Genomic DNA, 27,386 nt, shown 5'->3' on the forward strand with positions numbered 1-27,386 from the left:
ATGTTCTCATTTGAAAGTTGTATAATTATTTAAACAATTTTTATTTAAACAAATTAAAATTTTGTGTTATAAATAAATTAATTTATTATAACAAAACAAAAGCAAGTTTGACATTTAATAATGCGTTAGTTCGATGGCTCTACTCGAGTTAATTGGGAACAAAAAAAGAATGAAGGAAATTTATCCATGGGAAGCCGAGAAAATGCATTTTTTTTAACGTATACCGATTTTGAACTTTGAGGGTTACATTTTCTCCAACCTAATTTTTGATTGGAATTTTGCTATTTTTGGCAATTTTCACACGTATTATCGATAGTTTTTATTATAATAATATATGTTATGAGTATTTTAAGGATATGAAAATTGGTGTGAAGAAAGAGGACAAATATAAAAGGTGATGGTTTGAAAATTATGATCCTATTGTTTATAACTTTGCCGTAAATTCCGGTCAAATTTGACCGGTTGTATCTCAGGAACTACCCATCATAATTAAATGTTGTTTCTTTTAAAAGAAGCGTCCTGCTGCTGTTTTTCGAATACCGTTTTTACAATTTAATGTAGTTTAATATTTCCCGAGATATTCTATTTGTTTTTAAGCCAAAAAATTCATTTTAATTTTAAAATATTCCTGAGGCCGCTTAAATAGACCAATTTCAATTTTGTAAAGTAAATTAGATAGGTATAGTGTCTTTTTATGAAAAAATCATAGTTATTCTTATGCATCATAATTATTGTCGTTATTATAGCGACCGCAAATTTTTAATTAATAATTCAATTGCTGCTAAACTGTTCATTCAATTTCTATTGGCTTCTGGAATTATAATTTATACGAAAAGGGCTTTTACATTACCAAGTTATTTAATTATTGATTACCAATTACTTATCTAAAAGTTTAGTTGAAAATTAAAGATTTTGTTGGAAAAACCCGCTTCTTCCGGGGAAAGTTTTCGTCGAAGTAAATCGTAAAAAACACGTCTCTATGCAGAATTTTATTACGGTGAATTTTTATTTGAGTGTTTTTGGTGTAAAGTTAAAATCTTTGGAGTTATAGAGCAAAAATTGAAAAAATCACGATTTTCGGGCGCCAATTTGTTTATAAAAAAAGTAGCACACTATCTGCGGACTTTGCATACCTATATTATTAATATATACAATCATAAGATTCGATTTCAGCAATAAAATTGCTAGTAAATAACTTTTCCCAAAAATGGCTTATTCTCCGATAATCAGCCCAGACTAATAATCAATATTGAACAAGAAGAAGCGGAAAAGTTAAAATACAAAACAAAATCCATGCTATATGACGAAAATTGTTCTGTAATCAAATCTATATTATATTATTATTATTATGAACATTTCACACAAACAAAAATAAAATACTGACTTGAAATTAAATCAGATAGCTGATAAAAAAAGATAGCGGGGGTTTGTGTCAATTTTTCATTTGTCGTCAGGCCCGGCCCCAGGGGTGGGCGAACTGGGCAGCCTCCCAGTGCGGAGAATTTAGGGGCGCAAATTTTAGAGGACAGTAAATTTTTGAAATTGAAGAAATAATAAATTACGTTTTTAATATTATAAAAACCAGTATTATGAACAGGAGCGACAAAAATGCAACTGTAAAAACGAGAATTAAATAAGTGAAACAATAACAATAATTGCAAGGTTCATTCGATGGGAAATCAACAACACTGCCTTTTTCTTCAACGTATAAGAATAGTGGGATCATAAGTCACTGATATTCACTTACAATTAAATGTATTGAAAATGGATATAATAATTGGAAACATATGGGTGAAGCTTTGTCCATAAATATCTTACACAACTTGATACACACTAAGTATCCAGCTCATCTACAGTCACAGCGACGGTGGGTAGAACTAGCAAATAGACTAGAGTTGGGCAAAACCATACACAAAGAAACACTAAAAGTTCTAAATTCAGAAACTTATCATTGGAAAAATGTAATAGAATGACTTATATCAATAATACAGTTCTTAGCACGACGATGTCTTCCATTGAGGGGCGATTCTGATAAACTTTTTCATCACAACAATGGTAATTTTTTAAAGCTTGTTGAGCTCTTTGGAAAATTTGATTCAGTTTTATAAGAGCACATTAGGAGAACAACGAATGGTAGTAGCAAGCAGCGTCAATACTTGGGAAAACGTATTTAAAACGAAATTATTTAGCTCCTCCATAACCAAACCAAAAATAAAATTTTAAAACTTTTTGAAATCAGCAAAGTGCTATAGCATAATTTTAGATTGTACACCTGATATTTCTGGCGTGGAAGAGATGACTATTGTTGTATGTTTTGTCGATTTAGGTTCCTGTTCACAAAGTGTTCAAATGGCATAACATTTTCTTGGATTTCTGTCTGTACTGGAAACCACTGGCTTGGGAGTTAAAGTTATTTTGCAAAAAACTGGATGAACTGGGAATACCTTTGGAAGATATTTATAAGAGGGCAAGGGTATGATAATGGGGCAAACATGAAAGGGAAGAACTTTTTGTCATATGTTCTAGCCATTCACTCAACTTAGTAGTGAACGATGCTGCTAAAGCCTCACAGTTTGCAGTTTCTTTCTTTTCCTTAGTGACAACAATTTGCAACTTTTTCTCAGCATCTATTCATCGTCTATTCGTCATCTTCTATGTAAAAATTACAGACACAACCGTTAATGCATTAAGTGGCAGATTAAGCAAATTAAGAGCCATGGTGAAATTTTTGAGTTTTTGTACGACATAAACCAAATTAAGGATACATATGACGGCTAGTGATTTATCAGATAAATGTTTTAAGCTATGTGATGCTTTAACTTTTGATTTTTAAATTAGTCAAAAGATCTAAATTATGCTGATCTAAAAGATGAACGCAAAGTACTTTCTCCGTTTGTGAAGCCCAAGAGTACACTTTTAGATACCCTGAAAATGATTGGAGACTATGATTTTAATTTCGCAATCAACTTTAGTGTTACTTTGAGGATTTTCTGAATCCTACCAATGACAGTGGCCCCTGGAGAGAGAAGAAAAAAAAAAGAAAAAAAAACAACGGTACCCGATTTGGGCTTCGAAACGTTAATAAAAATAATTTTTTAATAATATTGTGGCTTATTTCCCATTAAATAGTTAAAATTGTAAAAATGCCACAAGAAAATAGCTTCAGAACAACATGGAGAGAGAAGCTTTTCAAAACTAAAACTAATAAAAAATTTTTACGAGCACATTTGAGCGCTCTAGCGACAATCTCTATTGAACACGAAATAGCTGAGTCCCTGGATCTTGGATAATTATTAAAAGACTTTTCCCGTGCCAAGGTAAGAAGAGTGCTACTTAACAAAGTAAGTGTGTAATTATGTACATAATATATGGATAGTGAGTTTTTGGACATTAAAACGTGTTAATTTATAGTACTGTAGTAAAATTTCATGAAAATGTTTAATAGGTGTTTTTAAGCGTGTATCGTTCGAATAAAGTGGAAATGGCGATCTCTGACAGAAAGTGGTGAGTCATGGGTCTCCCAACGATGTGGGGTAGGGGGCGGCAAAATCCCTAGGGCCGGGCCTGTTTGTCGTGTACCTATATTTATCATAAATGTTGATGTCAATTTCATGTTATTTATCACAGAAAAGCTTAAACTGCTTTTTGATTTAGAGTTTATATTAAACTGATTTAGGTATTTATTTATTAAATGAGATTACCGTAACAATAATATGATAGTATGTGACCGCACACGGTCACTTTGTCTAAACATGCATATGTATGCAGCTTATGGTGACAAAGTTGCCAAAAACTATGAAGATGATCTCTAGATTAATTGAAAGAACGTGATTGAAAAAGAGGAAATTAACGCAAACGGGACGCAGTGAACATCATATATTATGTCTGAAAAACTATAATGACAAAAACCATTGTATAACTAGACCATTGTATAACTAGACATTGTATAACTAGACATTGTGTAGATAAACAATGCAAAAACCTATAAACATTTATAAGAATATCAGATAAAAAATGGCATAATTATCTACTCAAGAACAACAGTTAATTCAAGTTGGGATCAAGCGAAGGAAATACGTATAAGAATAGAAAAAGCAAGAGCGCCATTTAATTTTTTAAATTTCTTTCACTATATCCTTGATCTTCGTTATACGTCTTATCTTGGTGTTTATGATATTGTGTCTCAGTGATATTCCAAGCATGATTCGTTCCATTCGCCTTTACGTTGTTTCTAGGTTTTTAGCAGATTTTCTGATAAGAGCTACGGTCTCCAAGCCCTAGGTGAGAATTGGTAGTATGCATGTTGTTATACACCTTTTTCTTTAAGTTTATAAGAATAAAGGTGTTCTTCAAATTGTAGGTCCGAAAAACAACATGTAATAGTAACTAAATTAGTGAGAAGAGGAGCCCAAATTTCGAGAGAGATGAACGAAAAAAACTTTATTTGATTCCTTTTTGTAAATTTTAAAATTAATTAGTGTTGTTTAAGACAATCAAAATTGAACCCTCACGCACAAGTTGTACGTACAACTTCAGTGAGGAACTGAGTTTATTATATGTATAATTTATTTTCTACGAATAAACTCCATTATTATTATTATTATTATTATATTCAAGATATATGCTACTCGTAGTTTACCGAAAGCGGCCCATGCCAGTTGTGTTCTTTTAATTTCATTATCTTGATTTGGTTTTTCCAGTTCGATGGTCGTGCTCAGGCTGAGATATACATAATGTTCAATATTTTTTATAGTATGGTTTTATATTGTTAAATTTGTTTGATCCTGGCTCAATATTTTTGTTTTACTGTAGTTCCGAAATTTCATTTAATGGTTGTAACATTCCATTTAGTTGTCGGATATTATTTGCTATTAAAACTACGTTCACAATAAAAGTAAAAGTGGAAGATGAACTAACTGACCCAATTGAAGCCGGCAATGGGATAAGACAGGGGAATTCCTTGAGTCTTTTACTGTTCAACCTGATCATGGACGAAATAATAAAAAAAGTAAGAACTAAAAAAGGATACCAAATGGGAGAAAAAAACTTAAAATAATCTGCTATGCGGACGATGCAATACTAATCTCTCAAAGTGAAGATGATTTACAACGTATGCTCCACCAATTTAACATAACCGCCAGAAATTTTAACATGTAAATTTCCTCAAAAAAGACAAAATGCGTGGTTATAACAGCAGATCCAATAAGATCTAAATTGGAGCTGGAAGGTCAGATAATAGAACAAGTGATTAAATACCTAGGCATCACACTATCTAGCTACGGAAGACTCGAAACAGAAGTGAAAGATCAAGTGAATAAAGCAAACAGAGCCGCAGGTTGCCTGAATGAAACAATATGGAGAAATAAAAACATCGAAAAAGAAGTGAAAGGCAGAATTTACAAAACATCAGACCAATGATGACATACACGACAGAAACACGACCCGACACAGAGAGGACAAAAAGATTGCTCGAAACATCGGAGATGAAAACACTTCGAAAAATCGATGGTAAGACTCTATGGGACAGAGCTAGAAGTACAGATATACGGCGGAGACGCCAGGTGGATAACATTAATAACTGGGTAAAAAACAGAGGAATAGAATGGAATGACCACCTAAGCCAAATGACAACAAATAGGGTAGTCAGGACAGCGAGAGACGGTTCCCCAATAGGAAGACGATCAGTGGGAAGACCACGAAAACGATGGAACGAAAATTTACTAGAGGTACATAGAAAAAACAGACAGAGCCATGACTATAAAAAAGAAGAAGAAGAAGAAGAAGAAGAAGAACTACGTTATCTGCAAATCTCAAATGGTTTAAGTATGATCCGTCGATGTTTATACCCTTGTTACATTCGAATTACTCAAAATGTCTTCTAGCGTAAGAGTGAAAGTTTGGGGGAAATGGTGTCTCTTTGTCTGATTGTCATATGTTTTGATTTATATTAATGTATCTTGAATGTATAGGTGAATTTGAAGAAATAATCCATTCAATCCACCATAATTTTAAACTGTTGGCTTTTAAAATAAAATTGTTGAATCAATTATTTCCCAAAAGATCTACATTCTTTATTGTGCTCAGTTTTTGTTATAAAATAGTTGATTTGTTGAGTAGTTATGAAACTCTTTAATTTTTATAAAAACTCGTTAATATTTGTTTAAGGCTATATTATCATGCAACAGCAAAGTAATTTCCATTTTGTATTTTGATATTATCATCATAAATCAATATGATAATATTAAAACATTTTTATACAACGCACTAAGGGAGCACTATGTCTTCAATTTTATTTAAAATAGAATTTTATCTTCATTATTATTTGAAATATACTTATCTTAATTTATTATTCTGCTTCAATAAAGGCAGCTATAAAACTTGTTGTGGCTGTTTAGGTGTTATGTTGAATTTTTTTCCAAATGAAGAAAACCGAAAAATAAGCAAATCATTTTACAAGAGTTCCCTAAAAAATGAATTCAAATTTTCATTTTTCATTAAAATAAAATCACATGCTTCAGTAGCTTGTCCTTTTATTTTTCTTTAATTGGCTACTTTTCTAGTTTTAAATCCCTTTGGCACCGGAGGGACCGCATACGTTCGGATACATTTACACTCTCTGTGTAAAGACAATGATGCCGACTTTACTAAGTAACAAGAGATTTACTCAGCACACACACACACACACACACACTATATATTAAACTATCAGATTGCGAAATCAACTGTACCTTACCAATGGCCATTAGTTGTCGAGGCATTTAAGCTAAATAATACAAAAAATTCCTTTAGGGGTAGGGATAGTTTAAAAATCTGGAATTGATGGAAGATGTATCTTCCTGCAGTATATGTGTTTCATGTGGTTAAACCTCTACATAAGAAATCTTACCCTTATATTGTACTGATCTATGGATTGTTTTTGATTCTACCTACAGTACCACGGAGGACTGCTGCTCCATCTTTACTACGTGCAATAGAAATCTTTGTTCTGATTCCATAAACTCATTCTTCTCATTCTTTTTATTTTCTACAGGGTGATTGATTAGTAGGGTAAAACTCAATAGCTCCGCTATAGTAGTAGACAGCAATAAAAGTTAATAACAAAAATTTTAGCCACCTTTGAGCTTCACATTACAAAATTAGTTAGAATGTTACAGGGTGTTCGATAACACAGTGGCAGACCAAACTTATGTTTTTTTAAATGGAACATCCTACATTTTATTTTAAATTCGAAATCCTATTAACTTCTCCATCACAAAAATATAAAGGTTTGTTATGTTATACAGGGTATTTACAAAGTTATAACCAATTTTATATATAAAAATCGTAACAAGTTTAACTCCCTGTATAAATAAAAATAAGTAAAACAACAATGGTTTAGTAATGCCATATTTTTTAACGTATTGTCAAAATTTTCAAGAATGGTCGATATTGCTAAAATCCATCAATTTTCTTTATATCAAATACAGGGTGAGTCAAAACGCAAGTACATTATTTTCTCAGTAATTTTACATGGAACACCCTGTATTTTATATCACTATTTAAAAGTAACATTATCGTACTTTAATTTTTAGATAACATTCCCTATGTCTAAATTTATCAGTTTTCGAGATATTTTCATTTTTCAATGGACCAGTAGCGTGGCCACCCAAATCACCAGAATTTAATAAACTGGACTGATTTTTTGGGGTCACGTTAATAATGAAGTTTATAAAATACCTCCAATAACAAGGGATGGGATGAAAAATAGAATACAAAGTGTATTTCGATGTGTTAATTTACAAATGCTCCGTAGAGTAAGTAGCTCATTCAATGATCGTTTTTAGGCGTACATAAATGTGTTAGGAGATAATTTTGAACACCTTATGTAATTAAATATTAAAAATATTTTATTAAAAGTAGCTTCTAATTTTTTCAAACCTGTTTTTTTGCAAAATGTATTACTGATAAATTATGTTTTGTTCTTTATTTGTTACATTGTTACATTTACATACAAAAGTAGTGTTTAATTGTCTTCACAAAATATTGTATTTTGTGTTTGTGTGTTTTTTTGTAAAATTTATTACTAATTTTCTTTGTTTATTTGTTGCATTAACATAAAAAGATAGTTTTTATTTGTTTCAAAAATGTTGCATGTAGTGGTGTTTTTGTTTGTAAAATGTATTACTAAAAAATTATTTTTATTTCTTTATTTGCTACAGTGTTACATTGATTACCGGATTGATAATCGGTAATCTTCAATTGTCAATTCAGTCATGGCTTACTTAAAATTTAGATAAATTTAAACACCTAAAATAATTTGCTCTGAAAAATGAAAATATCTCGAAAACTAATAAATTTGGGCATATGGAATGTTATATAAAAATTAAAGTACGTTAATGTTACTTTTCAATAATGATATAAAATACAGGGTGTTCCATTTAACATTACTGAGAAAACAATGTACTTGCGTTTTGACTCACCCTGTATTTGATATAAAGAAAATTAGCAATATCAATAATTCTTAAAAATTTAGACAATAAATAAAAAAATATGGCATTAACAAAGCATTGCTGTTGTGCTTATTTTTATTTATACAGGGAGTTGAACTTGTTACGATTTTCATACACAATTGGTTATAACTTTGTAAATACCCTGTATAACATAACAAACCTACCTTTATATTTTTGTGATGGAGAAGTTAACAGAATTTCGAATATAGAATAAAATATAGGGTGTTCCATTATATTTTTGTGATGGAGAAGTTAACAGGATTTCGAATATAAAATAAAATATAGAGTGTTCCATTTAAAAAAACATGTTAGGTCTGCCACTGTGTTATCGAACACCCTGTAACATTCTAACTAATTTTGTAATGTGAAGCTCAAAGGTGGCTAAAATTTTTGTTATTAACTTTTATTGCTATCTATTACTATAGCGGAGCTATTGAGCTTTACCCTACTAATCAATCACCCTATGTACTAAGCTAAAGAACTTTATTTAAATAGTGAGTAGCTAAAATATCTCAAAACGTGTCTCTACATACAGGCACATTATACAATTACATATATCGCACACCTGTTGATAAAATCTTACCATATGGAACTTCTAAGAAAGTCATCTAAAAAAGTTATTTTTATCTACAAGTAGTGTTTGTTTACTTTTACTCACTCAAGATGGATTCATGATATATCTCATTAACGTAAAAATTTCACTCCCACGTTGCAATAAAATCGAATTAGAAGTAGGTGGTGGTCATCTCGAGTTTTTCGAACTACTGCAATTTGGACAATCGCCAGACATTTTCAACATCTGCTTGTTTATGGCGTGGATGTCTCAATTTTCCATTTGTTGGATACCTATATTTATGTTGCAGTTGATTTCAATTAAAGTTATTTATTTTAATAAGGCCGCTTTTTGACTTTCTAAATTTGGATTTGTTATTACACTGATTTATTTATTTATTAAAAAATAATTTACTTAACAATAATATAAAACATAAGGTCACCTGCAACTAAACCTGAATTTACAATCAAGATGACAATCAATTATTGCCAGTAGATTGATTCGTTATCAGAGCCGCCGAGAGGGCGGTACAGCCGGTACATTTTACCGGGGCCCGGCCATGTAAGGGGCCCGGCGTCGACCAGACCAAAAACGTAACCAAAGACGCAAAGACCAAAACTTGGTTTTTCCCGTTCTTTTTGCTCTTCACTTTATGTCCATAATACGTTTAATAATTAATCCTCGGCTATATTTTACATGACCTTTAGTTGATTTGGTGTAAAATTTTAACAGCAATAAATCACAGAAGTCAAATGCTGCAGTGCAGTCAGATAACTAACTATGAATATGGAGATTAAAAATATATCAGGGCTTTTAGAAAATTTACAAAAAATGAGAAATTGATTGAAGAATATATGTAAAGGATCAGAATCTAAAGGGATAAGGTCTTCCATTGTTGAAGAATCGAAATTAGTTACCAGCAATTATGGAATAAATCCAGAATTTACATCAAATAAAGAAAAACGGCTCAAGAAGCCTGTGAGATTTTTTGATGATTGCCTGGGTCTATTAATGATGCGACTGATAATTTTCAGCCCAAAGCAATATTTTGCTGTGAACTATTGTCAAATAATAAGCAATTTAGCTAGAATATTTAATTCGGCAAATGAAATTTATTCGCTATTTAACATTTTGTGGACATTCCATTCTATTTTGAGAAGGCTTTTGACAAAGTAAGACATGAAAAATTAGTCCAAATTCTAAAGACAAAAGGGACTTACGAATAATAACAAACCTTTACTGGAATCAAAGAGCACAAATTGTAATAGATAACGAACCCAGTCCAGAAATTGAAATCAGGAGAGGAGTTCGGCAGGGATGTATTATGTCTCCATTACTCTTTAATGCATATAGTGAAGCCATTTTTGAAGAAGCATTGCTATCTCAAAGTGAAGGAATAATAATTAACGGAAGATCTATTAACAACATAAGATATGCAGATGACACCGTGATTATAGCAAGCTCTGCTGAACAACTCCAACTACTACTGAACAAAACAAACAATTTCTGTAAAGAATATGGACTAAAAATGAATATAAAAAAGACCAAATACATGATAATAACTAAGAAAACAAACATACAAACAAGCACACATTTGGGAAATGTACCGATAGAAAGGGTTGATAAATACAAATACCTAGGAACCTGGATTTCAGAGAAAAATGATCAAACAACAGAAATAAGGACCAGGATAGAAATAGCAAGAAATGCGTTTGTAAAAATGAAAACAGTTCTCTGCAACAAAGACCTTAGCTTAGAACTGAGAGCAAGAGCTTTGAGATGCTACGTGTTCTCGATACTACAATATGGACTTGAAAGCTGGACATTAAAGCAAGAACATAGAAATAAGCTACTTACAGTCATTTGAAATGTGGTGTTACAGAAGAATGCTTAGAATAGCATGGACACAGAGGAAAACGAACACGGATGTACTGCGAGAAATGGGTAAAGAATGCGAAATAATAAACACAATAAAAATAAGAAAGTTACAATATCTGGGACACGTAATGAGGGGAACGCGATATGAAATGCTAAGACTGATAATACAGGGAAAGATAAGAGGCGGAAGGAGTATAGGAAGAAGGAGAGTGTCATGGTTAAAGAATTTAAGGGACTGGTTTAGATGCAGTTCTATAGAACTCTTTAGAGCAGCGGTGGATAGAGTAAAGATAGTGATGATGATATCCAACATCCGATTAGGAGACGGCACTTGAAGAAGAAGAAGAAAGAAGGACATTCCGAGATGATGAATATGGACATTCCAAGATGACCAGAATATTAAAAAATAATAATATATTGCGTGAGTTTTATAAAGAAGACATCAATGAAGAATTGATAAATGAAATTTTTAATTTGAGTGCGATATACAAGGATAATATTGGTAAATTTCAACTTTCTCCAATCTTCTTCTTTACGTGCCATCTCCGCGACGATGGTTGGCAATCATCATTGCTATTCTAACTTTTGACACTACAGCCCGAAAGAGTTCAGTTGAGCTGGATCCAAACCATTCTCTGAGATTTCTCTGCCAGGACATTTTTCTTCTACCTATGCTGCGCCTTCCTTGAATCTTTCCCTACAATTTCTCTAATAGATTTACTTAATACAATTAAACATCTCAAATTAGATTCATTATTTCCTAACGTCGTTATTGCGTTAAGAATATTTTGCACATTGTCAGTGACAGTCGCAGAAGCGAACAGATCATTTAGTTTTCTTTCCCGCATAAAGAATGCTGTGCTATCTACAATGAAACAGGATTGGTTAACTCGGATATCAACTTTGTGCATTGAGAATGATTTGGTAAAATCAAGCGATTTTTCGAAAATTATAGACATCTTTCTCAATTAAAAAACTCGAAAAGCACCTGTATTATAGATATTTTCACTATTATAAATATAAAAATCCAAAAGGAAAAAGTTTTCCTGTAGTTGGCTGTATACCATGTAATACAGAAAACAATAAAATCCTTTATAAAAGGTATATATTTAAAATCCCTAAAAAGGGCTACATCACAGAACTAGTTTTCGATTGGTTGACCAATCATCATCAGTGTTCTTACGTGAAATTTACATGCTAACCACCAAGATATAGTATGTATTACAAAAATACGTGGGTAAAAACCGTTTACAAGTAATCCGTCAAGGAAACATCAGTTAAAAATGTGAATTTAAGTATGGATGTTATATGGCTTGACTTTTTCACATGATAGACAGAATAAACCGTATGGCAGCAAGTGACAATGAAAATCAATGAAAATATAATCAAAATTTAATAAAATGTATATTTGAAATGTGTTTTATTACTTATTTTTATTATTGATAATTTTATCTCGATAAAAGTTGAACAATTTTTTTCGCTCTTCACTTTTTTGCGGGAAGCCCGTTCGTCACTTCTTGCCGGGGCCCGCTCATCCCTCTCGGCGGCCCTGTTCGTTACTATAAAGAAGAAAAACGGGAGACATTGTATTTTGCAAGAAACTATAGAATATTATCTTAACAACTGGTTTTTAGCTCCATGAAGATCTCATTTAGATTATAATATTATTCTTTTAGGTCTCTTCACGGCATACCTATTTCTTTTAGAAAAACTTTACACGAGCTGTATTAAACTAATACGAAATTTTAATAATAATTATTAAAATTGTTATCCAATCGAAGCACAAATTAACAACCAAATAAAAAATGACACGAAACATCACTCTTTTAACGCATATCTAGAATTTAACAGTCTTTGTTACACATAGAAAATATAAATATTTATTTAGAAATGTCTGATAGATACTTTACAAGATAGTGCGTATCAAATTAATTATAAACTAAAGCAATAATATTATTTCGAACTCATATAATTATATATCAATAAAATTATTAAGAATTATATGGGTTTTTAATCAAAGGATTTAATAAATTGAATATTTTAAAGATAATTATTCATGTATTCTTCTTTGTTTCGGTATTTAAGTATTTCCTGTTTATTCCCGAAAATATTACTTATATTTCTTCGTGATCGAATACACAACATACAGTATGATGCCATAGGCGTAACCAGGGGGGGTTTTGGGGGTTATAACCCCCCCCCCCCATTGGGATGTACTTTGGGCTCTATACGCTTAACACCATATCCCTCAGAGACCTTCCAGTAGTTGTAACCCCCCCTCCTTAGGATCATCCTGGTTACGCCTATGTATGATGCAGAAGCCTGAAATAAATTCATTATTTCAGAAACAGACGACTTTTACAAAAATCTTATAACACGTCAATTTTTATTTTTGAATCGCCATCAATTCCCAAATATGTGTTCGACATTACCGTCATCAGTGTCGGCCTAATGACGTAAATATTAATGTTTTTAAATACAAACCGAGGTCATATGGTACATCATTTGAAAGATCTAATCGCCATAGCAACGATGGAATTTTTTGAATGTTTATTTCTACATGTTTAAACAAAACTGTTAGTTTATTATTGCAATTAACTTATAATAAATGTTTAGTAATATAGAATGAGACTCTAAATATTGGAATTTATTATTCTAAATGGGAAATAAGCCACAATTTAACTTAAAATATTATTTTTTTGACGTTTCGACTACAAAATATTACTGTAATATTTTGTATTTTGATAACGACGTCTGAATTGAAGTCGAAACGTCAATAAAATAATTTTTTAAGTTAAATTGTGGCTTATTTCCATTTAGAATAATAAATTACATAAATGCCACAAAGAAATAACGTCAGAATAATAATAAATATTATTATTGTAATTAACGACCTTCAGCAATGATGCAATGAGAAAGACGGGCAGTAAATTCTTTCCTAACGTAATTTAGTTTAGAGAATGAGTATTTATTGTAATTCCAACTGCATTAAATTTATAATCAAGATGCAGTAGAAATAAACAAACCAAGACACTTTAAATGCTACTAGGAGCACTCCCAAATCATAATTTACAATGTATATATGTACACAGTAGATCCCAAATCATGATTTCCAAAGTTTATACATTGTAAATTATGATTCGGGAGTGCTCCTAGTAGCATTTAACGTGTCTTGGTTTATTTATTTATACTGCATCTTGAGTGTAAATTTAGTAGAAGTAAATAATTTTGGGAACCCTGTTGAAATAAATATTCGAACAATATTGGGAGACTAGATTAGGAAAGTTTTCAAATGAGGTGGCCGTGAATTTGGTTTGTATTTAATAAAAATCTTCAATTAAGTCATTATGCTAGCTCTGATGACGTAATGTCCAACACAAAATATAGCAATTGATGGCCATTCGAAAATTTAAATTGACGTAAGTATTTTAAGATTTTTTTAAAAGTCGACTGTTCCTAAAATAATTAATTTATTCAATAGTTTTGCATCACACTGTAGAATTATGATAAATCAATATTTATTTTAGAGTTTACGACAAACATCATCATTAATAGGTCTTGTAACCATTTTGTATATGTATATTATGTAAGAATAACAATAATATTCCATTCTGAGTAAAAATATTCATAAAGTTAAAAAAATATTTTTAATATGGATACACAAATTATATTTTATTATCTACTTACTCTTTGCGGAGTCTGGACGATTTGGTAGTGAAGGAATCGGCACTTTTTTGTATTTTAAGCTCCAATTCTCCATGACATTGTTTCGTCTTATTTTCTTGTAGTTCGTTTAGTATTTCTTTGAGAACTTCGTAGTCACAACCTTCTTTTATTTTCTCTAAAATTTTTGTTTCTTTCTCGTCGTTTGACCTTTTACAATAATTAGAATCAATATTTAAAATAATGTTAGTGGAGTCACTGAAGGTGGATATGAGCTATTACCTCCGATTTCGTTCAACCTCAATCGATTTGCATGAAAATTAGTAAGTGGTTAGAGGATATCTCAAGAAACAAAGGTGACATAGTGCTAACTTGCGCTTTTACCCTGGGGGTTGATGCCACCCCTTCACGGGGTGAAAATTATTTTATTTAAAATAACCCCATAATTAGATAGGGGGACAAATTCTAAGCAAAATTGGTTATATAAAGTTATTAAAATAAATCAAAACTTTTTGAGTTATTAAAGATCAAAAATGTAATTTTTCGTGAGAAAAATGCATGTTTTTAACCGATTTTTCATAGATAACTCAAAAACTATTTTGTAGTTAAACTAAGTTTTTAGAAAAAAGTTATTATCACCAAAATTGATTCAAACTAAAAAATTAAATAAACTCCTTACTAAAAAAACCTTTTAATATTAACTAAAAGTGAGTTATAGGTAATTGAATGCATATTTTTTTCAGCGAGTACCCAAATCTAAGTATTCAAGCTTAAATTACGGGAAAATGATGCATTTTATAACATAAACTTATTAAACATTTGTGAAAGTACTTAGAAATATCTATCAAATGAGATACCGAACAAGTTAATAGCATTAAAATTTATGCTCAAAAATTTTTCAAACTTTATCTTTTAAAAATTTTTCCATAAAATATTATCGTTTTTTTTTTAATAACTCCGTTAATTTTTAAGGTATCAGGTTCACCTAAAAACGGTTTGAAAGGTAATTCCAAACGCTAGTAAAACGCGTTGAATTTAATCTTTTAAACCCTTATTTTTTCAAAATCAATGATTAAATGGCCACGGTTATATGGTTTTCACAGCAAAATTTAAGCTTTAAAGGTTTCTATCTCGGTTATTTTTCACCCTACAGAAATGGTTATTATAATATTTAAATATTTAAAATAAAAATGTATACCATTTTTATTCAGTTGCAATGCGAAGACAAAACAATCTTACTTTTCAATTAGAATACGGAGTGCGGTCCAGTCCCTTGAATCGCTCCAATAAGAGCCGAAAATCGCGATTCAAGGGACTGGACTGCACTCCGTATTCTAATTGAAAAGTAAGATTGTTTTGCCTTCGCATTGCAACTGAATAAAAATGGTATACATTTTTATTTTATAGTCGTATTACTCCGTAGAGTAACTAGGTGCATTTTTCCGTTGGAACTTTACCAGCTGCAGACGGGGGATGTGAATTGCATAGTGTAGAATTCCTTCCCTCTCGTCTTCACTGCAGCATCCATTTGACTTGCAAATTGTAGAAGTCTTGGAGGTGTCACCAGGAAAGTGTACCAATAAGTTTTCAATTTAAAAATATTTTAGTAATATTTTTAATATTTTCAATATTATTAGGATTGAAAACTACTCCGTCTATTTAAATATTTGTTATAGAAAAAACTAAAATTTGGTTATTATCTACAATTTTTAACGTATATTGAGTATTTTTATAGTTATTATCAAAAGAAAATGAAAATGATAATTTTAAAAATTCTGATTTTTTAAAATTATATCTTTTTTTTTAATATGAAATACTAAATACTAAACCGGTGAAAATTGTTAAAATAATTACTTATGCTAATACAAAGAAATGTTTATAAGGATTACTATAAATTTTAATTTTTGTGGAAATGGCGTATGTTTTATTTTTCACTTTTTCCTAAAAAATTCGAAAGGGTTCTCTTAGTTTAACTTCTATTAACTTCTTCTGGAGCTCATTTGTTAGGTATTCTGAAGTGCTTTGATAAGTGTTTAGCAGGTATATTTTATAAAATGCATCGTTTTCCCGTTATTTAAGCTAGAATATTTAGATTTGAGTACTCATAAAAAAAATATACATTCAATTACCCATAACTCACTTTGAATTAACATTAGTTTAGTACTTTGAGTGAATGGTGTATTCAATTTTTTATTGTCTTCAATTTTGGTAGGAGCAACTTTTTTGTAAAAGAAAATAGTTTTTGAGTTATACGTGAAAAGCAGCTTTAAAACATGCATTTTTCACGAAAAAATAAAATCTTTGATCTTTAATAACTCAAAAAGTATTGATTTGTGTTAATAACTTAATATAACAAATTTTGCTTAGAATTTGTTTCTCTATCGATTTATGGTATTATTTTTGATCAAATAATTTTCACTAGAGTAAAGGGGTGGCATCCACCCCCAGGGTAAAAGCGCAAGTTGGCATAATGTCACCTTTGTTCCTTGAGGTATCCTCTAACTGCTCACCAATTTTCATGAAAATCGATGGAGGCTCAACGAAATCGGTGGTGAAAACCTTCAGTGACCTATGTGTAGAATTATAAATTTTAAGTTTTAAAATGATAAATAATTAAAATATTTAAAATGTAATTGTGTGTTTCTTGTAATTCTTTTGGGTATTCACATTTCTTCTGTCTTCATCATTCTCTGTGTTTTGGCTGTATCTGTTCTTGATTCTAATGCATACTTCATGACTGGCCTTATAGATTTTTGATTACATCTCAATATTAATGTGTCGGATACGCCATATAGTGTTGTTAAGGCATCCTGTTAAGCTATTTGCTCCTTGTACTTGATCTCTTACGTCTTTTTCAATTTAAGACATCTCTTACTGTTCATAGCTGGACAGTGTAATCACTAGTTGTGCAACTGTGTCGTCTGCGCCACAGAGAATTTTATTTCGTTGTTCTCCATTCTCTATCCTCTTCCTTTGTTGAAGCTCGTTATCACTTCATATGTGATTAGATTGAATAGTATGGGGCCCATTTAATCCCTCTGCCTTATTCCACTCCTGTATCTGTACTAGTAGGTTCCGTAAGTTTTTCTATCCTGACTTTCATCTTGTTGTTTTGATAAATGTTTTCAATTATTTTAATACCTAGCGGAATATCTCTGGTATACGAAAGATGTATTACATTTTTAAGTCTTTCTCTGTAAAATGCTTTTTTCAATTCAACGAACCATATGAATGTATGTCCAATGCTTCCGCCGTAATATACTTTATGACGAATATTGCATCTGTAGACGAGCAACGAGATTTCCTGTACGGAAATCTCGTTGCTCATCTGCTAAATTTATGAGCTGATTTATTCTTTGTTGCAAAATTTTAGTTGTAAGTTTTAAGGTAGTAGATATTTAGCCAACTGATACCTACATATGTGGTCTTTTGGTTATTTCTTATGGCCCTTTTTGAATAACAGGATAAGCTCGCTTGTTCTCTATTTTTCTGGTATTTTATTTTGTCGCACAAACTTGTTAATTAATGTTATCGGTTAATCCGTCATTGCTGCTGTTTTGTATTTCAACAATTCTTTTGGTATCATATATTTACCAGCAGTTCAGTCGAAATCCATGTCATTTTTGGATGTGTGTGGGGTCTATTAGTTCTTTAACCTCCCCTCTTTGACCTCTTATTAAGGGCCATTGTTTTTTTAACCATAACAAGCTGAAAATGGGAGCATTATCATAACGAAAACTTTGTTTATTTACGTATTTTAATTCATAATATGGAAAATTGCTATTATGAAAAGTAGTTTAGAATTAATAATTATGTTTTAATGTGCAATTATATCATTCTAATTTAAATGTTATGTTAGTTTACTTTTGATCGAAATTCATCTTTTTAATATACCTCGTATAAAATTAATAAAATTTTACATATGATGGTTGCATCATAAATCTTAGAACATGAAGAGGTTTTATGAAGAATAACTTTTCTTCGTCAAATGAAAAATAAAAGAGTTATAAATGAAAATGTTGTTGGTATCCATAATTTGAGAAAAATCTTCAAATATTTTTTTCCATTAGAAGGATGTAATTGCACATATCAGACCATAATTTTTTATACCAAATAATATTATTTCATATACTGTCGGTTCGTTAAACTCAGACACAACTGGTTAGTGATTTTAGTCAATAATTTTGCCAATTTGGTAAAAAAAATAATTACTAAATAATTAGTAATTTTGTCAATTTTGGCAAAATTCGCAAAAACAAAAAAATTACCTACTAAAATTACTAGTCAGTTGTGTCGAGTTTAGCGAACCGACTATATTTTAATTTCATTGCAAATGGAACAGTCCATTTATCATAAAGGGGAGGCCGTATACCCGTATAAACCTTTTTAAAGCTGTTAATAAATAATTATTGCTTTTAAAATATACTCAAATTGTATTTTTGAACATCTTATTTATTTTATATAATAATTAAATTCACTATCAAATGTCATTGATGTTTTATTAATACTTAATTTAAAATTTAGTTTGACATTCACGAAGTGTCAAACTCAAATGTAAATAACATATGCTTTGCTTAAAAAATTGAGATTAAAAAACTAGCCTACTTAATAGCAACGATTTCAGCTGGACGTGTAATGTGTCGGCAGAAAATAAAACGATTGTGACGTCACATTTTAGACTTTGAAGTCGATTATCTCGAAGACGGTTAGAAATATCGAAATGCCGTTTTCAGATTTGGATTCAGAAGAAAAAACTACATAAGAAGCCATTGATAAATCTGATCTGAGTATTGCAGGAGTGGCAACGCAATAACACACACACTTTTGCGAATTTATAAACGAAATGTTTTCGTTGAAAATCATGCTTCAGTTCTTTAAAGAAGCGCCCTCTGGTCATTGTTTTTAATTCTTCTTATAAGTGCATGTGTTTCATTTCTTATTCTCTTGTAATCGTCGTATCCTTGCTTGTCTTGTTTGACATGTAATTCAGATAATCTTCTTTCTCTTCCTGGCAACATTTTTCCTTCATCTCTGTACAGAATCACGGTTTTCACTTTGGTAAAGACTTGCTTTTATTTATCTTTCTTTCGCTCAGAGTTTTCTTAGTTGAGTCTAAAGCCACCTTTACACAGTCAATATTATTAAAGCAATATCAATATTGATCATGCAAGGAATACATTGAAACAATAATATCATCAAAAAATTTTGCATGAATAATATTGCATCAATAATATTGACTGTATAAAGTGGGCTTAAGATATTTGCTTTAATTTTTGCCCAGCTTTCCTGGATGCCATCATTTTGGATGATATTTGTATTTCTGCATATTTCTGCTATTCTTTTTTATCTATGCCGACGTCTATGGTCTATGCCGACGTCTCTGTCGACGACATTGTTCTCATAAAAGACGACTTCGGAGAAGCTAGAGTAAGGCTACAACAACTGCAGCAAGCAACACAGAGAGTCGGTTTAAAGATAAACTATGGGAAAACAAAAATGATGGCCAATCTGGTCTCTAACTCCCCAATGAGGTAATAGAAATCGAGAAATCGCCCATAGAGCTTATGGAAAAAGATATGTATTTGACTCACGAAATAAGGTTAACGCGAGACAACTAAACATGCGAGCTATTCAGAAAAATAACTTAAGTTGGGCTACATTCGAAAAAAATGAGGGAAATGTTTAAAACAAATATTCCAATTGATATAAAACGGAAATATTATAACGAGTGCGTTCTACCAGTCCTCATATATTATGGAGCAGAAACCTTAACTCTCACAAAAACATCAGCGAGGAAATTGAGGACACATTGAAAAAGGGAGAGATCAATGCTTGGAATAAGCTTAAGACATAGAGTAAAAAACAAAAAAATTCGTAGACGAACCGGAGTTGAAAATATTATCGAACGTTTACAAGACAAAAATTTAGATGGGCGGGTCCTGTTGCAAGACTGAAAGACGAAGGATGGACAAAAAAAATTGCTTAAGTGGAAACCACGGGTAGACAAGCGAAGCCAGGAAAGACCCCCCAACACGATGGACTAACGATCTCAAAAAAATTGTGACTAATTGGATAGCAGAGGCGCAAAACAGGAGAAGTTGGAAACATCTGGAGGTGGCTTTTGTTCAACCAAGGAGAAAAAAGGGCTGATTCATGATGACTATGAATGTAATTTTGCATGAAAATTATCAATCTTATAAATTACCCAAATAAGATCAGCTATATGAGATATATAAGTAGCACAACCGAAAATACCAGAGGTGTATTTAGTAACATGCTATGTGTATTATACAGTATACACAGAGGCGTAGCTACTGCCGTATCAGCCGTATCAATTATACGGGGCCCCCGATATTCAAGGGCCCCAGAGCGGCATGTCGAAATAAAATTCCATTCAAAAAATTGAACAAAATATTCTACAATTACTTCACTGTTAAAACGCTTTGAACGGTGTTTCTTTGGATATCGACATTTTCGTGAAATGGATACTTTATGTATAAGTATATAAACTATATTTATGTACAGGTATCTATCTATTTTCTGCCTCTCGCCTTTCTATAACCACAGAGCTTTATTGTTTTCAAGCTACTTTTTATTATCTATTCATCGTTGCTGTGTGTGAGACATTGTATAATGTATAATGCCAAATTGCAATACATATTTGTAATCACTTCACCTTTGAATATTTGAAACATTGAAACACTGTGTAGTGTTTGCTTATATTTTCGTGTAATCTGTTTTTTATCTATAAATTGTATTTAGGTATATCTATGTATTTGCCGGTCGCTCGCCGTTAAAGTACAGAGCTTCTTTGTTTACGTTCATTTTCAATGTACATTTATCCTTGGCTTAAAGAAACTGAATCTGTTTTAAAACAATGAGTCAACAATTCAAATCTATTTTTCGACTTTGGTTTATTAGAGTTTATTAAGTTTATTATTATTATCTATATTTGGGTGTTATACGCAGAATTTATTAGTTCCTAAGGTTGTATTATGGAATTTGCAATTTATTTAAATTTTGCAATATACAGGGTGTTTCATTAATAATTGGAAATAATTTAGCTCTAGATTCCTGGGCTCAAAATATTAAGATTTAACCCAAATCACCTAGTCCGAAAATGCTTCTTAAAGGAGCTAGAGCTCTTTTAAGAAGGCATCTTGTAATTAGTTTTTTTAAATACCTCCAGACCGCTTCTATTTAGAATTTAGAGAAACGAAAACTGCTACGCCGATTTATATTCCAGATATAAATCGTTTCCATAAATTGGGAATTTTTAGCACCGGTCATAGGCGTACGTTTTGGGTAGGGGAACGGTTATTTTATCGCATAACTTTGTTGTCTTTAACTTTTAAGCCTTTTTGACACTGGAGTATTAAAGAGATGGATCGATCAGATTATAGAAATTGGACAGAAAAAAAGGAAAAACACTCAACAAATGAAAGAGTTACCAAAGGACCGCAAGGAATGGAAGATATGGATAGGGGATGAATAAAACCTCCGACGCCCCTGAGGGGCATAAGGAGTTTCGAAAAAGAAGAAGAAGAGAAGTATTACATAAATTGTGAGGTATTCTAGTAATAAAAGGTACTCTTGGTTTAAGCCAGTAGGGTACACCGTTTTCTAGAAATGTTGATTTGAAAATTTTGTGTTTTTAATTTGAGAATAATTTTCAAAAAAAAACTATGAAAACAAAAAAACGAAAACTGGTACGTTTATTCCAGAGATGAATCGATTTCATCAATTGCGAATTTTTAATACAGGTCCGTTTTGGGTAGGTCAACGGTTATTTTATCGCATTATTTTTTGTCTTAATTTTGAAGCATTTTTGACACTAGATTTTAAATTATGAGGTATTCTAGTTCTAAAAGTTACTCTTGTTTTAGGTCGGTAAAATACACCGTTTTTTTTAATTCTTTCAAATTTTCTGCTTATTCAAAAAACGAAACGTTTTCAAATCGATTTTTCTATAAAACGGTGTATCCTACCGACTTAAAGTAAGAGTCACTTTTCTTACTAGAATACCTCACGATTTAATAATCCAGTGTCAAAAATGCTTAAAAGTCAAAGACAAAAAAGTTATGCGATAAAATAATAACCGTTGCCCTACCCAAAGAGGACGCATATGACCGGTAGGTATTAGAAATTCGCAATTTATGAAATCGATTTATCTCTGGAAGATAAATAGACGTACCAGTTTTCGTTTTTCTAAATAGAAGTGTTCTAGAGGTATTTAAAAAAAACTCATTAAAAGACACCATCTTCAAAGAACTCTACCTCCCTTAGGAGGTAGGTGATTTTCGGAGTAGGTGATTTGGGTTAACCCTAATATTTTGAGCCCAGGAATCTACAGTTAAAATATTTCCAATTATAAATGGAACACCCTGTATTGTTTTGTTTTATTTCATTATCTTTTATTTTGTAATAATATTGACGATTTATGTAATTTCGCTAAACTGTATTTATTATTGTTCTTTTCCTAATCTTTGTAAGCTTTGTCCATAAAATTGTAAAACTTTCAGTGACATTAAAGCATATTTCTATTCTATTCTATACAAACGTTTTTGCTTCTTTTGTTGAACATTTTTTAGCACTATGCCATATCAGTGGTTGAAAAGGGCCCCGCGACAAACTTTGATATGGGGCCCCGTGGGGCTAGCTACGCCACTGAGTATACAACTTTGTGTTTATGTTCGAATGTACTACATGGTAAAGATTCATAGACTGTTACGCGATTTATTCCATTTTAGTCTTTTATTTTAGCCCATTTAGCGATTTTATTTTTTGTATTACTAGAGATGATTTTTTGTAGAAGTATTTCAATAAAGTTGCTGATGTTCAAAAAGTTTGAACTGTTCGGTCGGTATGAATTTTAATCTAGCAAAAGGCTTTTTGACCTCTGCGTTTCATTCCATTCCTTGTATCCTAAAATTGTTATGCCAAGGACATTCTGTATATTACAGTAAACATCAGAATTTATATCATGATTAAACTTCCCGGCTCTATTTTATCGCGACTATCACCGCAATTAATCACTCATACTCCTCACCTTTGAACGTTTTCATCGCAGTCATCTTTTCTCCTCTCCTTCATTTCCAGTACCAACTGGAGCAATTTCACCACAATTTCCTCATGATTCACAATCTGAAAATAGAATTAAATCGATATTAATACAGAATCGGAGTAGGATTGCTGTAAGATACAGTGTTGTATAAGATTAACAAGTAAGTGTTACTTTCAATCAAGAATAATTTTGTATAAAATCGTTAATAAATAAAATAATAATAAAACTTAGTTTGGCCCATAGTACATTCTTTCACGGTTATTGCTCTAAATTTTAAAGAACCGCTTCGATTGGCATGAAATTTGACATACGTATAGCTTACATGTCAAAAAAAAAAAATGATATTGTGCCGATGTGTGCTTTTGCCCTGGGGGCGACTTTCACCCCCTCTTGAGGGTGAAAAAATATATGTCCAAAATAAGTCCGGAAATGGGTAAACTGACTAATTTTAAGTAACTTTTGTTCTATAGAGCTTTTTCGCTAAGTCAACACTTTTCGAGTTATTTGCGAGTGAATATGTTCATTTTTCAACAAACTAACCACATTCTTTGACGGTTTTTCGCAAATAACTCAAAAAGTAAGTATTTTGTCGAAAAAAAAGTTCTTAGCAAAAATATAGCCTATAAAAGAGTAAAAAAAAATAGTGTACGCTTTAGGTCTGTGGATCTCGTAGAACCAGAGTTATAGCCAATGAAAAATAGATTCATATTCACCAAATTTCAAATAGAATATTTCGACGTGGAATATCCAAAAAATTAAGCACTTTTTGGGGAAAACCCATTACTACTTTTTTAAAGTGTTTAAAAAAAGCTTTATTTCTGTTTTTACAAAAAGTTTTTATCATTAAATTTAAGCAAGTTACGCTCAAAATAACGTTGGTCCCTTTTGTTTTGGCAAAAAAAATCGGGAAGACCACCCCCTAATTAGCAACTTAAATGAAATTAATCGTTACCGCTCCACAAATTATTTTACTTATGCTGTGTTTATATGATCTGTAAGTTTCATTGATTCAAAGTGGTTATTTTTGAAAAAATTTAGTTTCAAAAATAAAATTTTGAAAAATTTTAATCTTGAAAAATATGCTTTTTTCAAAATAACTTAAAATTGTTAGAGATACCAAAAATCTGGAAAAACAACAAAAGTCTGCATTGCTTTTCTGAATATCATGTATTTTTTGTTTTTCTGTTAGACAAAAATTGATTAAGATTTGGTGTTTCTAAATTTGCATACATTAGTGATCAGTGACTCGTTCAACCCCTTTTAACTACAGCCTTTTCAATAATAAGGACTTTGAACCGATGAAACTTACAGATCATATAAACAATACATACACGAGTCAAGAAACTTGTGAAGTCGTAACGATTAAGTTCATTTAAGATACTAATTAGGGGGTGATTTTCTCGATTTTTTACCAAAACAAAAAGGGACTAACTTTATTTTGAGCGTAACTTGTTTACTTTTGATGCTAGAAATTTTTTTATAAAACAAAAATGAAGCTTTTTTTAAACACTTTAAATAAGTTGTAATGAGTTTTCCCCGAAATGTACTTCATTTTTGGTTATTTCACGTAAAATATTCCATTTGGAATTTGAGGAATATGAACCTATTTTTCATTAGCTATAACTCTGCTTCTACTAGGTATAGAGACGTGATATATACACCATTTTTTTAAAAATTTTTACAGGATATATTTTTGCTAAGAATGTTTTTTCGACAAAATACTTACTGTTTGAGTTATTTGAGAAAAACCGTCTAAAAGCGTGGTTATTTTGTTGAAAAAATGAACATATTCACTGCCAAATAACTCGAAAAGTATTGACTTAGTGAAAAAACTCTATAGAACAAAAGTTACTTAAAATTAGCCTGTTTATCCATTTCCTGACTTACTTTGGACGAATATTTTTTCACCCCCAAGAGGGGGTGAAAATCACCCCCAGAGCAAAAGCACATATCGGCACAATATCACTTTTTTTCTTTGACTTGTTAGCTATGTGTATGCCAAATTTCATGTCAATCCAAGCGGTTCTTTAATATTTAGAGGTTTTGCAATATTTTACCGTTAAAGAACGGACTACCAGTTGACTTTTTGTGAAGCATTATTAAGTTGTTAATAGCAATAATTTTAAGATCTTAGAAATGTTTATTTCTTATAAATTTGTGTGTGAAAAACTTTCCAACTTAATATGATCAGTTTAGTCAGTTAGTTTTCGTAAATTGGTGATTTTAGTTTTTATATTATTGTTTTTATATTCCCTCCTGGTCAAACAAATCCGAACATTTGCATTTTGTATGTTTTTTTATAATTCTATAGAATTTTTAAATATACATATATTTTTTTTTATAAGTAAACATCATCAGTTTATCTACAAATGAGGATTATAAGAATAAACATCCATAGAGAAATATAAATGCACAAGGTGTTACCTTACAAAAGATATGCAGCTAACCAAGATGTAAGAATTTAATTAAATAAAATTGTTTAAAATTATTGATAGGAAAAAAATGACATAGAATTTTTAGTTATATAGATTTTTAATTGCCACTATTGCATTAAAAGAATTGAGGAGCAATTACAGAACAATTAACAACATTAATTAACAAAATTATAAAACACAATAAAACACCGGAAGAATGGAGAACGAGCGAATTAATTCTACTATTCAAAAAAGGAGATAAAAAGCAACCAGAAAACTATAGGGGTATTAACTTGTTAAATACTACCTTAAAACTTACATCTAAAATTCTACAAGAACTAATGAATCAGACGATAAATTTAGCAGATGAACAACAGGGATTTTTGGTATTAAGTTTTGGTATAAACTTTGGATTTTACTGGAAAATAGTGTACATATGCAATATTCGTCATAAAGCCAATTACTGACAAATCACTAGAGATTTCCTATCTCTGATTGACTAGAAGTATTGAACACAGTAAGACTCAAAGATGTAATCCATCTTCAGCATAACAGAGAAGTTCCCCTAGATATCATAAAAACTATTGAAAACATCTACCAAAATAACAAAATGGAGGTCAGAACAGCGGAATATGCAGCGGAATAAGACAGGTAAACTCATTGAGCCCTATGCTCTTAATTTAATCATGCATGTAATATTCAAAAGCGTCAACAAAGGAAGAAGATACAGAATGGGAAACAAAGAAGTAAAAATACTATGTTACGCAGACGACGCAATATTGATAGCCCAAGATGAAGATAGTTTGCAAATATTAGTCCACAGATTTAACACAAGAATAAAAGAATTTAATATGGCAATTTCATCTCAGAAAACTAAAACAGTAGTAATCAGTAAAGAACCAATCAGATGTAAAATATAAATTGATGGCATCAGTATTGAACAACTAATGGAAATAAAATAATTTGGAATTACATTGTCCAGCTACAGAGACCTGAACAAAGAAGAGAGAAATCAAGTACAAAAAGAAAATAGACTGGCAGGATGTCGTCGTATGCTGAAAATTCCATGGACCGACCGCGTTAAAAATGAAGACGTTTTAAGGCGTATGAGTAGAGAACGTGAACTCACAGAAATTGTCAAGATATGTAAAACATCTTATCTTGGACACATATTTAGACACGACAGGTATAACTTCCTTCAACTTATTATGGAAGGGAAAATAGAAGGAAGACGCGGTCCGGGTAGACGACAGATGATCTGGCTGCGCAACATCAAAGAATGGACAGGATTAGACTTTCAAAGTTTAATAAGAAAAGCCCAAAAT

At 31.2% G+C, this 27,386-nt stretch overlaps 2 protein-coding genes across 8 annotated transcripts in view; one reads left to right on the forward strand and one right to left on the reverse strand.

Annotated features, from left to right (window-relative positions):
* Window positions 1–27,386, reverse strand: part of LOC114333175 (uncharacterized) — a 412,711-nt gene that overhangs the window by 233,962 nt on the left and 151,363 nt on the right. For both annotated transcript variants that reach the window (XM_050650379.1, XM_050650378.1), the window contains exons 8-9: window positions 23,633–23,727; window positions 14,608–14,793 (exon numbers count right to left, since the gene is read on the reverse strand). In XM_050650379.1, the coding sequence (XP_050506336.1) occupies window positions 14,608–14,793; window positions 23,633–23,727 (281 nt within the window). The remainder of the gene's footprint in view (window positions 1–14,607; window positions 14,794–23,632; window positions 23,728–27,386) is intronic.
* The window catches only part of LOC114333172 (paxillin-B), a 289,103-nt gene that overhangs the window by 220,050 nt on the left and 41,667 nt on the right, over window positions 1–27,386 (forward strand). The window lies entirely within an intron of this gene.

The sequence above is a fragment of the Diabrotica virgifera genome, chromosome 5 (genome assembly GCF_917563875.1).
Source record: "Diabrotica virgifera virgifera chromosome 5, PGI_DIABVI_V3a".
Lineage (NCBI taxonomy): Eukaryota > Metazoa > Arthropoda > Insecta > Coleoptera > Chrysomelidae > Diabrotica > Diabrotica virgifera.